At 40.3% G+C, this 13,966-nt stretch overlaps 1 protein-coding gene across 1 annotated transcript in view; it reads left to right on the top strand.

Annotated features, from left to right (window-relative positions):
• The window catches only part of GRIN2A (glutamate ionotropic receptor NMDA type subunit 2A), a 518,561-nt gene that overhangs the window by 382,441 nt on the left and 122,154 nt on the right, over positions 1 to 13,966 (top strand). Inside the window, exon 3 of the mRNA XM_066577826.1 lies at positions 9,537 to 9,651. Within this exon, the coding sequence (XP_066433923.1) occupies positions 9,537 to 9,651 (115 nt within the window). The remainder of the gene's footprint in view (positions 1 to 9,536; positions 9,652 to 13,966) is intronic.

Here is a 13,966-nt window from a genome sequence, read left to right as displayed (position 1 = left end):
CGATACTCGGATAAAGCAAATTACTCGAGCGAGTAGTGCTTTTCCGAGTACGCTCGCTCATCTCTAGTGGACACATTAACAGAGGTTTTTTACAATCTGTAGAGTCTTCTGTAGGTACTTTGCTGTTACTCTTGGGTTCTTTCTAACCTCTTGCCCGTTGTGTTCTTCGAGTGATCTTAACAATAGGCCTACTGCTAGGGAGAGTAATATCAATTCTGAATTTTCCCATGTGTAGATATAATTTGTCTAACCGTCGCTTGATGTACACCCAGGTCTTTGGAAATGTTTTTGTAGCTTTTTTTTCAACGTCCTGCATCTTCGGAGGTCTTCTAAAAGTTGTTTGCATCAAGGCATGGTTCACACTATCCAGTGTTTCTTGAGAAGAACAGATTTGTCAGTAACCAGGTACTGTTATTAATAATCAATGCAGAAGTCCAGGTAATTCTAAAGATTTCACTTATTTTTTTACAACTGTATTTCTGAAACTTAGCAGTGATATGTGTAGTTTATCTGTCCCTGTTGTGGGCAGATTCATCCAGTCCAACTGCACATTTGTGCCGATACTCCCCCGCTTCCACTCTGACATACAGTGGTACGAGAGAAGGTAGTCTCATTTCAAAAGCATGCATGAGATTTAGACCATGGTGGTGATGATGTGCAGAATGCCTCCACTCTGAAGCAGTGTTTGGGGAGGTACGCTGGCCACCATAGACTGTCCAGCCATCCAACTACAGATGATTCAGCCACCCAATCGAACTTATCACCCATAATTTGCATGCAGTGCATCCAAATTAAAAACCTTTCTTTTATAGGTATGCTTTGCACAGGATTTTCAAAACAATAAATGTTCAAATCCCCATTACATGATTTTTTAAATGGTGTAAGGGTTTATTAGATGACAGGCTTCCTTTAAAGAGGTTCTGTCATTAAAAAAGAAAAATTCTATACTTACCTATTCCTCCCCTATCAGTCTACTTGCCAGATCTTCACCTCACCCATCTTCTCCTATCTCCTGCAGTCCGGGGACGTCACCTCACCTCCAGCTGGCTGATTCCTCTCCTTCCTGTGAGGTTACATACATTGACTGGCAGTCTTCTTCTTGCCAACCAATGCACGTTACGTCACAGCTCACAGGCCAGCAGGGGGACTGCCTACCTGCTTCAGAGATTGCTCATGCAAGTTTTTTTCAGAAATAGATTAGAATTTCCTCCTAAGCAGTGAACGCTACAGCACAGGGACCTGACATTCACTGACATGGCCGGAAGGAATGTGAGGAATGCATTCTTCATAACAAGCCGGCTAGTGTATGGTGAGGTGATCAGGGGGCACTGCAGAAGCTCAGCCAGGAAAAGATGTGCTAAGGACACTGACGGGGTGGAGGAATAGGTGAGTATAGAAGTTTTTCTTTTATGACCAAACTCCTTTAAAGGAATTTTTCCCACTTCTAGCTGTTTTACTACAGAAAGTAGACAGCTCTGTGGTGGTGATTTCACAGTGGCCCAGGTTGGTATGCAGGCGGAGTCCTATTCACTTCAATAGGACTCAGCCTGCACCTGCACTAACAACTCACTGTGCAATGTACAGCGCTGTTTGCTTCCTGCAGCAAAACAGTTAGAAGTGGGGCAAATTCTTTTAGTCCTCTCCTGATCTCACTGACCAAAAAGCGAACCATGAGTGTAGGAAGCCCTTTTGCTCAACACCTACTGTACTCAGTGTGATAACTGCTAAGTCTAAGTTCTCTCTTAAAATGAGCTTCAGTTTAACAATTTCATTCATGCTACTTGCTTGAACCAGTTCCTTGCCAAATGTCATCATCTGTTAAAGTTAACTGCGAAAATATCTGAGTATTCTCTTTCTTTGCAGAGTACTGATATTTTTGCATTTAAACTAGCCTGCCATTGACTTAGCCTTTTTACTTCTCTTCCTAAGATCAAGGCAGCTCTGCTCTTTGAGCCTTTCTCCAAAGCAATATCCCTCTACACACCAATTTCAATTACAGCACACATTTCAAGACTGCCATATGAATGACTGAGCTGCTGTTGCTTAAAGGCTCTTAGCCACTGCTTGAGCATACATAAATCTTCATACGGACGGAGGTTTAAGAGAGATTCACTGTAATGGCAAAACATAAAAGTTCTAAAACCTTTTCATCATTTAAGATGATTTTGTTTGGCAACTAAAACTTGGTTTGTAGTCTAGTATAAGGGAGTTTATCCTTGGATATGATGAAAATATTAAAACAAGTGTAAATGAATAAAACATACTTATGTTCATTAATCTAGACAAACTTAATGATAACTATGGATTCAATAGGACTTCTATTAACAGAATGGTACCAATGGCTATCTGTTGTGGTGCACCAGATGCTGCAATGTCTCAGAGTAATGGCCGTGACATGGAAGCAGGTCTACGCTGACATTATGTCAGCCTGGCCCATGTGACTTCGGCATTGATGCATGCACCCTGTCATTTGGCACTGATGTATATAGACCTCTCTGCTGCTGTGTGGCTTGATTGGTTAGTGGGCAGGTTGTTTACCCAGCTGGACAGTCAGCCCCTATTGTAGTATGTAAATTCTGTCTCCTCCTCTCAGAAGGCGCCGGTTATTCCTCTACAAGGTAGAGTTCTACTCCGGTCCATATCCTCCCTATGATTCCCTCTATCAAGATAAGCCCCCGATCTTTATACTATGTACTGGGTGTTATTCATCTGTCAAGCAAATTGTAGGAAAAGCCAGCTCAACCTAGGCTTCATAGTTTAAAAAAAAAATTGAATTGCAATTACAGCACAAAAATTGCTGTTGACACGTTTTTCACTCTGCACTGCGCCCTTATTCATAATCGAACTAAGAAAATTTTTCAAGCCTGGGTTGAGCTGGCTTTTCCTACAATTTGCTTAACTATCATGCTTTGTCTAAGCAAACGTGTGCTCTGCATCCAGATTTAGTTGGTGAGCTGGATTTTTCTTCATATATATTGTTGTTCGTCTGTTACCCTGTTCTGCTGTAATTTTTGCTATCAACATCTGTCTTTTGTCACCCTCCTGTACCAACTAGGGACAGTCTAGTTAGCTCCTAGATTCCACATGTTGGGCCACTGCTTTTTGGAACGGTTCTCCCATACAAGTGTATAGGGTGAGATTTCCCTATTTTGTTTACCTTATTAATAGCTTTGTTCTCCAACTGGTAAGAATATAGAATCTTAGATTGTGATGGGTCTTGTGCACGGTTGAATGAGAAAAGGGGGAAAGATTATGAGTTCAGTTTTCTCCATGTCGAGTTTTAGAAAACGGGAAGAAAAGAAAAAGGGTGTAGCTAATAGACACTTTGGGATTCTGGATAGTAGAGGGACAATATCTAGGCCATAGAGGCATATTGGACATCAGGGTAAAGGTGGTACTGAAATGAGACAGCCTTGTCCACCTTAAAAGATATTTTGGAGTGAGTTTAAGTATATATGATAAAATTCGAATGACTGAAGGTACAAATATTTATGAATGAAGAAAATAGAGAGTGCTGGGCTTATTTCCCTTCCTAACTCCTTTCAAACATAAAGAGTCTTGCCTTAAAGAAGTCAGTTATATGAGCCCTGATATCTATAAAGTTCACAAAACCCATAACATAATCTATTCTGCAGCTTTACTGATTTAAACTTAGATCATGATAGAACCCAATGGTGATCTAACCTTGGTTTATTGAAATAGAAGATTTGAGTGAGTCTTCTGGCCATAATTTGGACATTAATATGTGGTTGTAAGTAACAAGCCTTATTCAGAGTCATATTAATTATCCTAATTTTTATGTGTTTTGTTACTTTCTGTACCATAACTCAATCTTCTGGTGGAGAACCTTTAAGAAATCCTATTGTAAAGAGATATATTCTGGTGAAATGAAGATGACATAATGAAGAAATAGGATCACTTATTTTGCTTGAGTCACCTTTCAAATAAAATGGCCTTCTCTGTCCTGATGTACTATCTATATTCCATATACTATCTATGCAGAATGTTATTATAGTAACAGCACCAAAAAGAATTCTGCCCATATACTGTAGTAATTGCAAATTGAACGTAATATTCACCAGTATAAAAGAATCTGTAAAATGACACAGATGACAGATGAAAATACCGTTAAAGGAATATTCTAGAGACTGGGTAAAATTTTCCAAATTCTCCTAAAGTTTCCACTTATTGCCATTATTCCAAACATCCATCTAAATCGTCAAACTGAACTTTTGCTGACCTGCGGCTCTGCTGATTTCCAGCCAGCTTTGGATTTCCACATTATTATTTCAAACGACTGCAGGAGAATTCCAAAACTACATCTCCCACAATGCCCCATTGCCAGTTACTGGCGAGGGATCATACACGACTGTATAAACTGTGTCGTCATTACAGAATTTGAATGCACTGAGCGTATCTGATCAGTAAAGCAGAGGATCATATAGGTCATAACCACTGGATACTAATGAAGAACTTAGTGGGGATGGGGGGGGGGGGGGAGGGCACAGTTAAAGCAATATCTCTGCAGCTTTGTAGAACAAGTTCTAACATTATGTTTCAAAATTACATTATAGAACTTTATGCAGCATATACCCCTTTTTAATCATTGTTTGGTGCAAAGACATTGCAAACATAAACTTAATTTAATGAGATTCTCCATGCTCATCCGAAAAGTGACTTGTATTTTCACAAACTATTCGACAAATGTAAATCCTCATTTAAAGGTTTAATATCATTAGATTTTATTGAAAAAGATGACAAATCCTGGGTTACAGCTACTGTGAATATACTTTGTAGATTTAAATACAAAAAGAAGAAAAATAATAAGAGAACCCATGTCATCAATGGGGCTGCAATAGTTCAGAATGTCCAAGCTACGAGTAGGTCAGCACATACAGCACATCCTTAGGGTGCCTTCACAGGGGTGCATTCGCTGCCGACTCTTAACATAGTGAAATCATCAGCAAATCTGCAGCGGCCAAGTCCAGCTGGTAAAGATTTTGATGTGGATTTGCCGCAGGCTTCAGACTTTGCATTTCAAAGGTGGAAATCTGCTGTTAAAATCGTCCAGATGAATTTACATGCTGAGGATTTAGAATCTGAAGCGTATTTCAAATACACTGCGGATTTTGCAGGGAAATCTTCTGCTCCATGTGGATGAAATTTAAAAATTCTTGTCCACATAGCTTACATTTTAAATGCTATTGATTTTCTGCAGCAAATCCTGCTGCAGAACTCCAGCAGCATTAACATCCTGTGTGAGTGTACCTTTAGGGCTTATTTACACGAGCGTATACCAGCCGAAATACGCTTCAATCTACGCAATTCCCCCCATCACTGGCTTCTCTCCTCCCCTCCGAGCGGTTTGCAATGTGAGTGGGCAGGATGGGGTGGAGCTAAGCTACCCCCGCCCCTTGTCCATAGCCAACAATGGGAGTGGGCAGGGCAAAGCTTAGCTCCACCCCTGTCCCGGCCCTCCCATTGCAAGCAGTGTCAAGGGGCGGATAGAGGGTGGGAGCTCAGTGCTCTAGCTCCCGGCCTACCTCCTCCCCTTGCAGAGAGGGACAGCATATATTGGCCGGGCGTGAAAAACCTGACCGATATACACCTATCTGAATAAGCCCATAAAGACCAAGAAACATTTCAGGCTGGTGTAACGCAACAATGCTACTTTTTTTGCAGTTTTGTTACTGGTATTTTTTCCACTTTTTGGTAAAAAAAAAACTACACAGATTTTATCTGTAGATCAATAGAAATTATGAAATGCACTACAAACACTGCAGTTTTGTGTTTTTTTTAACCTCTTGTGTATTTCTTAGGTCCATGGTCTATTTTCAATTTTCCAGCATTCTCTGGGTATGGTCTCTTTACTGCTGCTTTCCCATAGACTTCTCTATAGGCACCAGAAAAAGCACGTGTGTGTAAGAAAAACACCATCGAAAAGCCGCTAAAACACACATATGTACCCATTTTTAAAATGATGGATTTTTAACTGCTTTTTTTAATTGCAAAAAAGCTCAACAAATGTATTTGTCTGAAGAAGGACTTATAAAAATCTTTAAGATGCCAAATGCCTTTTATAAGTGCATTTGTGACACACACATATTGGTTCACACATATTGGTTTTCTTCTCCTTATATTTCTATGGGTGGAAAAAAATAGCAAACATAGATATATGGCCAGCTTTAAAAAAAAAATTGTGATACTATGTTGGGAGATACATATGCTATATTTGTCTACTTGTGGCCTCCTCATGGTTGTAATGTAAACTGCAGCCTCTTGATGGTTTTGCTAGAATTTCACAATAATGTATTGAATTTGCAATGTGAAAACTGAGAGTCCTTCATGCACTATGTTAAAAGTTAAAGGTGGACATATCTGTGCAAGGTTTACATTTTTTTTGCTTAATTTACATGTGAAATTTTGCACCAAAACCCACAACAAATATGCTACAAAACCTGCAAAAGTAATTCTGCTGGCGTTTTTTGCTATGGAATTGCTGTTGCAAACTTTTATTAGTCCATTTAACTGCACCTTTAGCCTAATCTAATTTTTATTTACACTATAGTAGAGCCAAACTGTGTGGAAAATCTAACCTCTTCTTAGGGTGGTTTTACACTTGTTCCTTTTTTTTTTTCAATTTAGTATTTTTGTAGTTATGACAGTAGTAGTTTTTTTCCACATTCTTTTTTGCATTCACCTGTTAGCTGTGTGTCAATAGAAACATTTTCAGGCATTTTGTCATAGACTTCTTTATAGGAAAAAGCCAAAAAACTATGTGTGAGCAAAATTTATCACTCTTGGTATCTGCTCCATGCTCTTGAGACTGCGCTTAGAGTCGCAGCAAACATTCTTGCGTATTACTGATGGAGCAAGACTAGCAGTGGGATGCAGGTATCACCTCATATTACCTCTAGTGACAAGTAAAACAAAAGAAGAGTCAGTCAAGAAGTATAAAAAGAGAATAATTGTCTGCTGCTCGTTCGAGTATTAGCGTACTCGATGGTGCTCGTTACTCAAACGAGCATCAAATCGTGTTCGACCCTGCCCCAATTTTGGCTCCTCCCCACTGTGATGTGCCTGTTTTGGCCCCTCCCCGCCATGATGCAGCGCGCGTCATTGGCAAATTTTTTGTCTGGCAGGCAGGAGAGAGAGCAAGAGAGAGAGAGAGAGAGACACGAACCAAGTAAAAAAATAAAAAAGCTCGGCACCCGGCGTCCCACATACAAAAATGTTCGAGTCTCCCATTGTAGTCAATAGGGTTCGTTACTCAAGTAGAGCTCTCGAATTTTACGGAAAGCTCGACTCGAATAACGCGGACTCGAGCATTTGGGTGCTCGCTTAACTCTATTAATGAAACACTAGCTACACTACCCGGACATGTCAGAAAGAGAAAGCTATTACTAGCTGCCATCAGACTGCCGAGGAGGCAGATGGTAAAAAGCCTTGAATGATTAAAATAGACTTGCAACAAGATTTGGGGGCAGTAGATACTGAGGTTTCTGTTTGCACAGTAAGGCACATACTAAATGCTGAAGGTCGTTATGCCCAAACTCTTAGACATACACCTCTGCTTATCCAAAAGCACAAGAAAAGTCAGCTTCAAAACCATACAAATAAGCCACAGAAGTTCAGAGATCTTGTGCTGTGGAGTTACGAAACAGAACTGTAACTTTTTGGGCTTATGGATCAGCAGCATATTTGGAGGAGGACGAATGAAACAGTTGATGAAAAGTAGAAAAGTACACCATGCCTACAGTGAAACATGGTGGTGGCTCTCGGGCTGCTTTGCTTCCCTTGGCAATGGACATCTGCAGTGTGTGGAGGGCAAGGTGGATTCATTTTAGTATCAGAAAATCCTAGAAGAAAAGGTCATGCCTTCTGTGAGGTGACTGGAGCTTGGGCGTCATTTAACAATGATCCCAAGCGTGCCTTAAAGTCCACAAAAGCTTGGTTTAAACGGAGTCCTGGAGGATTCTGAAGTGGCCATTACAGTCTTCTGATTGAACCCCATAGAAAATCTTTGTTGGGATTGAAGAATGTGGTTGTAGTGCACAAACCCAAGAATCTTAGTGAGCTGGAGGCCATTGCCAAATGAGAAATGGGCTAAAGGACCATTTACATGCAAAAGTAATCTTTCAAATGACTGAAAGTTTTTACGATCTATTTGCATAAAGTGTTAATGGCCATTAACACTTTATCATATTCATTTGCATGTAAAAGGGCCTCCAATGTTATCTGCCAGCTTTCATGGAGAGATACTTTACCTCTCACTAGCTGAAAGATGGATTTTAAGTTCACGATGCCCATGTTTACATGTAACGATTTTTGGACGTTTGAACGAATTTTAAGTGATAATTGTTACGTGTAAATGTGCCTTCAGATTACTCAGGAACATTTTCCGCAGCTGGTATCTAGCTATATATCGTGCTTGCAGCAGGTTACAACTGCAAAAGCACTGAAGGTGTTTGTTATAGAATTCTGAGACTGCAGTGGTCATTAAAGGTGGCATTTTGTGTTGAATTGGTAAAAACCACTTGTTATATTAGTTGTGTTAAGCTATTAAAATTACTATCATTTGATACATTTTTGCAAACAGCTAAAAGTTCGAAAATTTGACAAATAAACCTAATTTACAGTACGGGTTGAATAATTTTGATTTTAACTGTATAGTATAATGATATATACAATAATCCTGGAAGAGAGATCATTAACCAGAGGGCTCCAGTAGCTTCAGAGAAGGTGTGTGAATTATATCAAGATGGTTGCGCATCAATTCATAGTTTGCTTAAGGTCCCTGACACGCTAATAATTTTGCAGCTGCAATTTTGTCAGGAAAATTCACAGCCTAAAAACGCCATCAAAATGTTCCTAAAGATGGTCATAAAATCACTAGAGCAGATGTCACACTATTGATTTTTAAGCAGCAAATCAAATCATTGTCAGCGCAGAAGAGTGGAATTGGTAAACCAGTAATATGAAGAGCCCAGCAATAAAAATCATTCCGAAATTAAACAACAAGAGATAAAAAACTGTCACACAAATTATCACCCAAGACCACTCTATTACTGCCAAAGTGTATGATGCATTGAAAATGGGTTCCCACTGACATTTTACCTTATCAGTTTGCATAAAAACAAATACCACATATATTTTTTTAACCAAAGCTTAAAATAGCATGTAAAAGAGGCGATCATAAAGATTCCAGTTATACCTTTCCTCCATGTACTGAATATGGCAGAAAAAAGTTCACAGAAAGGAGTTCAAAGGAATCTATCACTGGGTTGGACCAATTTAACTTAGAGTATCAAACAAAGCAGGTCTCATGGTTCTATTATGCCAATAGGCTAAGCAAGATACACAATTTGTATGGAGAGCGCACTGTCTGGTGGCACCTTTGAATTAGTGTTCCAGGACATTCTGAGCATTTTTATAAGTACTCCCTTTAATGTTATTATGATGAATTTATTTACTAGTTACTTGTTAATTGGCTCATTGATTTCTTTCAAACTTTTGTTTTCTCCTTTTTTTGGCAGATTTATGATAAACGTGACATGGGATGGAAGAGATTTGTCCTTTACGGAAGATGGTTATCAAGCAAATCCAAAATTAGTTGTTATATTGTTGAACACGGAAAGAGAGTGGGAAAAGGCAAGTACAATTGATTTTATGAATGGCTATTTATGTAATACTCTTGTATTTAACTTGGGCATTGTAGACATATCGACATTCCACTTACAATATTACAGCTGTGGGGAAAAAAGAACACAGAGCACTCCTTAGTATAGTTTTGTATGTAGAGGTGATTACAGGTGAAGCAATATACTCACCTAGTGGTGTTGGGCTCTCAGTACAAGGCCTCATGCACACGCCGGGTCGGATTCCGCATGCGGGAACCAGCAGCGGAATCCAACCCTGGCAGCAGTGGCGTCTGCGCTTACCTGCTCTTTTGGCGTCTTCATCTGTACTGCGGATGGACCTAGCGGCTCGCCGTCGCACATGCGCAGTACAGCTTTTTTTTTCAATTTTTTTTCCAGCACCGTCGCTATGCAATAAATGTGCCGCCCGTCCGCAATGGTAATTGTAGAAGGAACGCGAATCAGATGACTTCTTTGGAAGCCATCCGCTCAGAATCCATGCAAAAATGGAGCATACTGCGATTTTTCATCCACAAGCCGAAACCGCAATTGGTTTGCACTTGTGTGCATGAAAAATCGATTTTCCATAGGATGCTATGGGCACTATTTGCTGCAGATCCGCGGTGCGGACACACGCCGTGGATTCCGTAGCAAACATCCACCCGTGTGCATTCACCCCAATACTGATGTAGGCTTTGACAATCAGATAATTATTGGGTCTACTGGTGCACCATTTTGGTAAACTCCTAGAGCAAAAATAGGGCTGGTTTGATGTTCCATGGTGTTTTGGTCATTGCTGAGCACTACCTGTCCATTTCAGTAGAATCCACAAAGATACTAAAGGAAACCATGCAAATGGATAACATAAAAACTTTTCCTTTAATTAAACGCATACAGCATGATTCAATTCTAATCTGGTATCTGGGTTAGGCATTAAATTGATTATACAAGTGTGCAAATCTAATTACATGAACAGGCACTACTAAAGCCTTTTTTTACACGGCATGATTATCATGCAAATCGCTTCTTACATCAAGCAGTTTGTGTAAATGGGTGCAGTGAAAGAGCGATCAGGGATGAATCACTGATTGGATCTTTCATCCAGACCTAAAAATCATTGTTGGAATGCCGCTGCATTGTACCATCTATGAATGGTTTGTTTACTGTGAATGTTTAACTGGTCGCGGGTGCGACAGAGGTTCAGCATGGCGCAGCAATGACAGATGAAGGCAGAGGTGTTACATTCATTTTTTAATAAAAATAACTTTACTGTTGCATAATAAATAGAGATGAGCGAACATACTCGGTAAGGGCGATTTCGCAATCGAGCACCGCGATTTTCGAGTACTTCACTACTCGGGTGAAAAGTACTCGGGTGCGCCGGGGGTGAGCGGGGGGTTGCAGAGGGGAGTGGGGGGGAGAGGGAGAGAGAGAGGGCTCCCCCCTGTTCCCCCGCTGCTACCCCCCGCTCCGCCACGCCCCCCCCTGCCCCCCGGCGCACCCGAGTACTTTTCACCCGAGTAGTGAAGTACTCGAAAATCGCGGTGCTCGATTACGAAATCGCCCTTACCGAGTACGTTCGCTCATCTCTAATAATAAACAGTATTGCTCTCCATAAGAAGGTCTGTGTATTTTAACATTACATAATAAATAGGGGCAAAGATGATAGGTGGCTGAGGGCTTCAACACAGTTTAAAAGACGTGCAACAAATAACATAAAACAGATTCCCCAATTTAATGCAATAGGACAAAATCTGATTAAAATCTCCTAATTAGAAAACCTTTTTACATTGCAATGTGCTGTATTTCATCTCTAAAGAACTGTGAGGATCAAAAAGCTATTTTCCATGCACTGGGATCGCAACACACTCGGAGCTTATTTACTAATACTGTCTAAAAGTTAAATATTGGTAGATTTTAAGACTGTCTGTCTACGTTTGCAGTTCATGACAGCGGGATGGTAAATTTGTCAAATTTTAAGACTCTCTAGTCTAAGAACCACCCATTAGTTGGCTTGTTGTTTGCCGTTTAGTCGTTCATGACCCTCACCTACCCTAAAGGCTGCCTCCCTCCATGTTTTTTGGTTTTGCACTGCTTCTTTCAGTTGTGTGATATCCATGCCAGTATCAGCTCTGACAGTATCGGCCATCGTGTTCTTTGGCGGCCGGGTCTTCTTTTGCCGCTGATCTGTCCAAGCGTTATAAATTTTTCTAGTGACTCTGCTCGCATTACATGGCCAAAACACGTGAGTCTGAGTCCGGTCATCTTGCCTTCCAGTGGTATATTGGGTCTATATGATTCAGGATAAATTGGCTTAGTGTGCGCCAGAAATCAGCCAAAATGTTGGCGCAATTAGGTACAATTTTTGCTACAATTTAGGCCCCACTGCTTTCTTCAATAAGTCGGAAAAACTATGCAAAAGCATCTAAAAATACAAAGTAAATGTGGTGCAAAGAATATGCAACAGTTTTCTGGAGCAATTTGCACCAGAAAACTACTGTATTTTGAATACTGTATCTGCCCCTATAGGTGTTTAATTAAAAGAAAAAAACATTTTCTGTGCCTTCCATTTGCATGGTGACTTTTGCATGCTTTGTGGATTTGATTGCAATAAGCAAGCAGTGTTTAACAACGCCTGATATGGAGTTTTAAAGAAGTTTTTGTTGCGATACCTTTACTACCACTTTTAGTATTTTTACATTTTGTAGCTCAAGATATTGGGTGTTGCACTGGCCACTTGTAAAGCAAAGAGTATTACTAATGTAGCACTATCATGGGCATTCATACCTTTTATGCAACTCGTGCAGCTGCACAGGGACCTGGTAGGTAAGGGGCCATCGCCACTTTAGAAGCAATTTCCAATGGTCCACTAGATTGCATGTAGAAACTTATAGTTCCTAGTTAATTGTTTTAGAGACATAAGGAGGTCCTCTATAATAAGCTGTTGAGATGCATATGGGTCATATATCATACCTGCATAAGGGGCTCTGCTGTCTGTTTCCGTCCTACTATGGAGGTATAAAGTCTGGCCATACTATTGCTATGGAGTCCATGGATGAGCATCAGTAAGTTTACGGCTAGAGACATAACATTAAAAGGGGTTATCTGGGATCTGATCAAATACTAGTATACTTGTTGTTTGAGCAATAGCAGATGCCTCGTGGTGTAGAAAAAGATAATTTCCTAACTATCTGAACAACGTTATTTCTTCCTGTCTGATTTATCTCCAAGCGCTGTACAAACTGATCAGGATTGCTCTTTAGACAGCTTGACTGAAAGGATTGCAATACATACTATACATCTTAGCATCTGCAGGGCAATCTGTAATTTTGTCTTTTATTTCTGTGCTGTGTTTGTGAAAGAAGCCCATATCCTTTCAACTAGAAAGCTCTACGAGTTAATTTATTACCTTGACTAACATTCATGTGTTTGATCGTGTGCTGTACACAGTCATATGTGCGACCAATATAGTTTCTTTTCATCTGGAGCATCAGACTGAATAATCAGTATGCTTTACAAAGAGACTCTATGGTAACTGTTAGAATAAGGATAATACCCTAGTGTGTACAACTGCACCCATTAAAGAGACCCCACATTCTCTAAACTGTAAATTCTGCTTGTAGTGTACATTATTACTTTAAAGAGCAAAAAGAGCAAAAAATAAATGTAAAAAATTGCCTTTGGTGAGGTCGAAAGACATGTATCTCCTCCAAAACATGCAGTCCTCAGCCAGGAATATATTGAAACTAACACTTGGTCATTACAGGACCAAATCAAACCCCGGTCTGCCCTGCACTTACTAAACAGAGATGTTCCTCTCTATCAACTTGTGAGGCTTCTTCCTACAAGCTCACAAACAATAGGCTTCAGCAACCACATTTACAGTCCACAACTCAGGCCGAGAAAACTGTGCAACATTTGTGCGCCTGCATGTTCTATGTTTGGGCGTTTCCTCAGAACGCCTCGCCCATTGTTTTCAAAGGGGCAGGCAAAAACATTGCAGGCCGTGCAAGGTGCATGCGAGCGTGATGCGATGTTTTCATTGAAAACAATCTAAACTGAAAGCTGCGTTGGTGGATTGCTACTTCCCTGAAGTGATGCACACAAAAATGCCTTGCATCTGCGGGTACATAGCATGTTGCCGAGCGCGATAATGGGCCAGGTTTCAGGGCCTAAAATCGTGCTCACCTGTGTGAAATGAGCCTCAGGCTTCATCCGCACAGGCTACAAAATCTCGCTACAAAACATTGCTCATGTGAAAGAACCCATTAAAAACCATATATATAGTGATAAAACTAGGGGAGTGGTTAACAAGGGAAGGTACACAC

This window comes from Eleutherodactylus coqui, chromosome 8, assembly GCF_035609145.1.
Source record: "Eleutherodactylus coqui strain aEleCoq1 chromosome 8, aEleCoq1.hap1, whole genome shotgun sequence".
NCBI lineage: Eukaryota > Metazoa > Chordata > Amphibia > Anura > Eleutherodactylidae > Eleutherodactylus > Eleutherodactylus coqui.
Note: the sequence above shows the minus strand (reverse complement) of the source record. Positions and strands in the feature narration are given on the sequence as shown.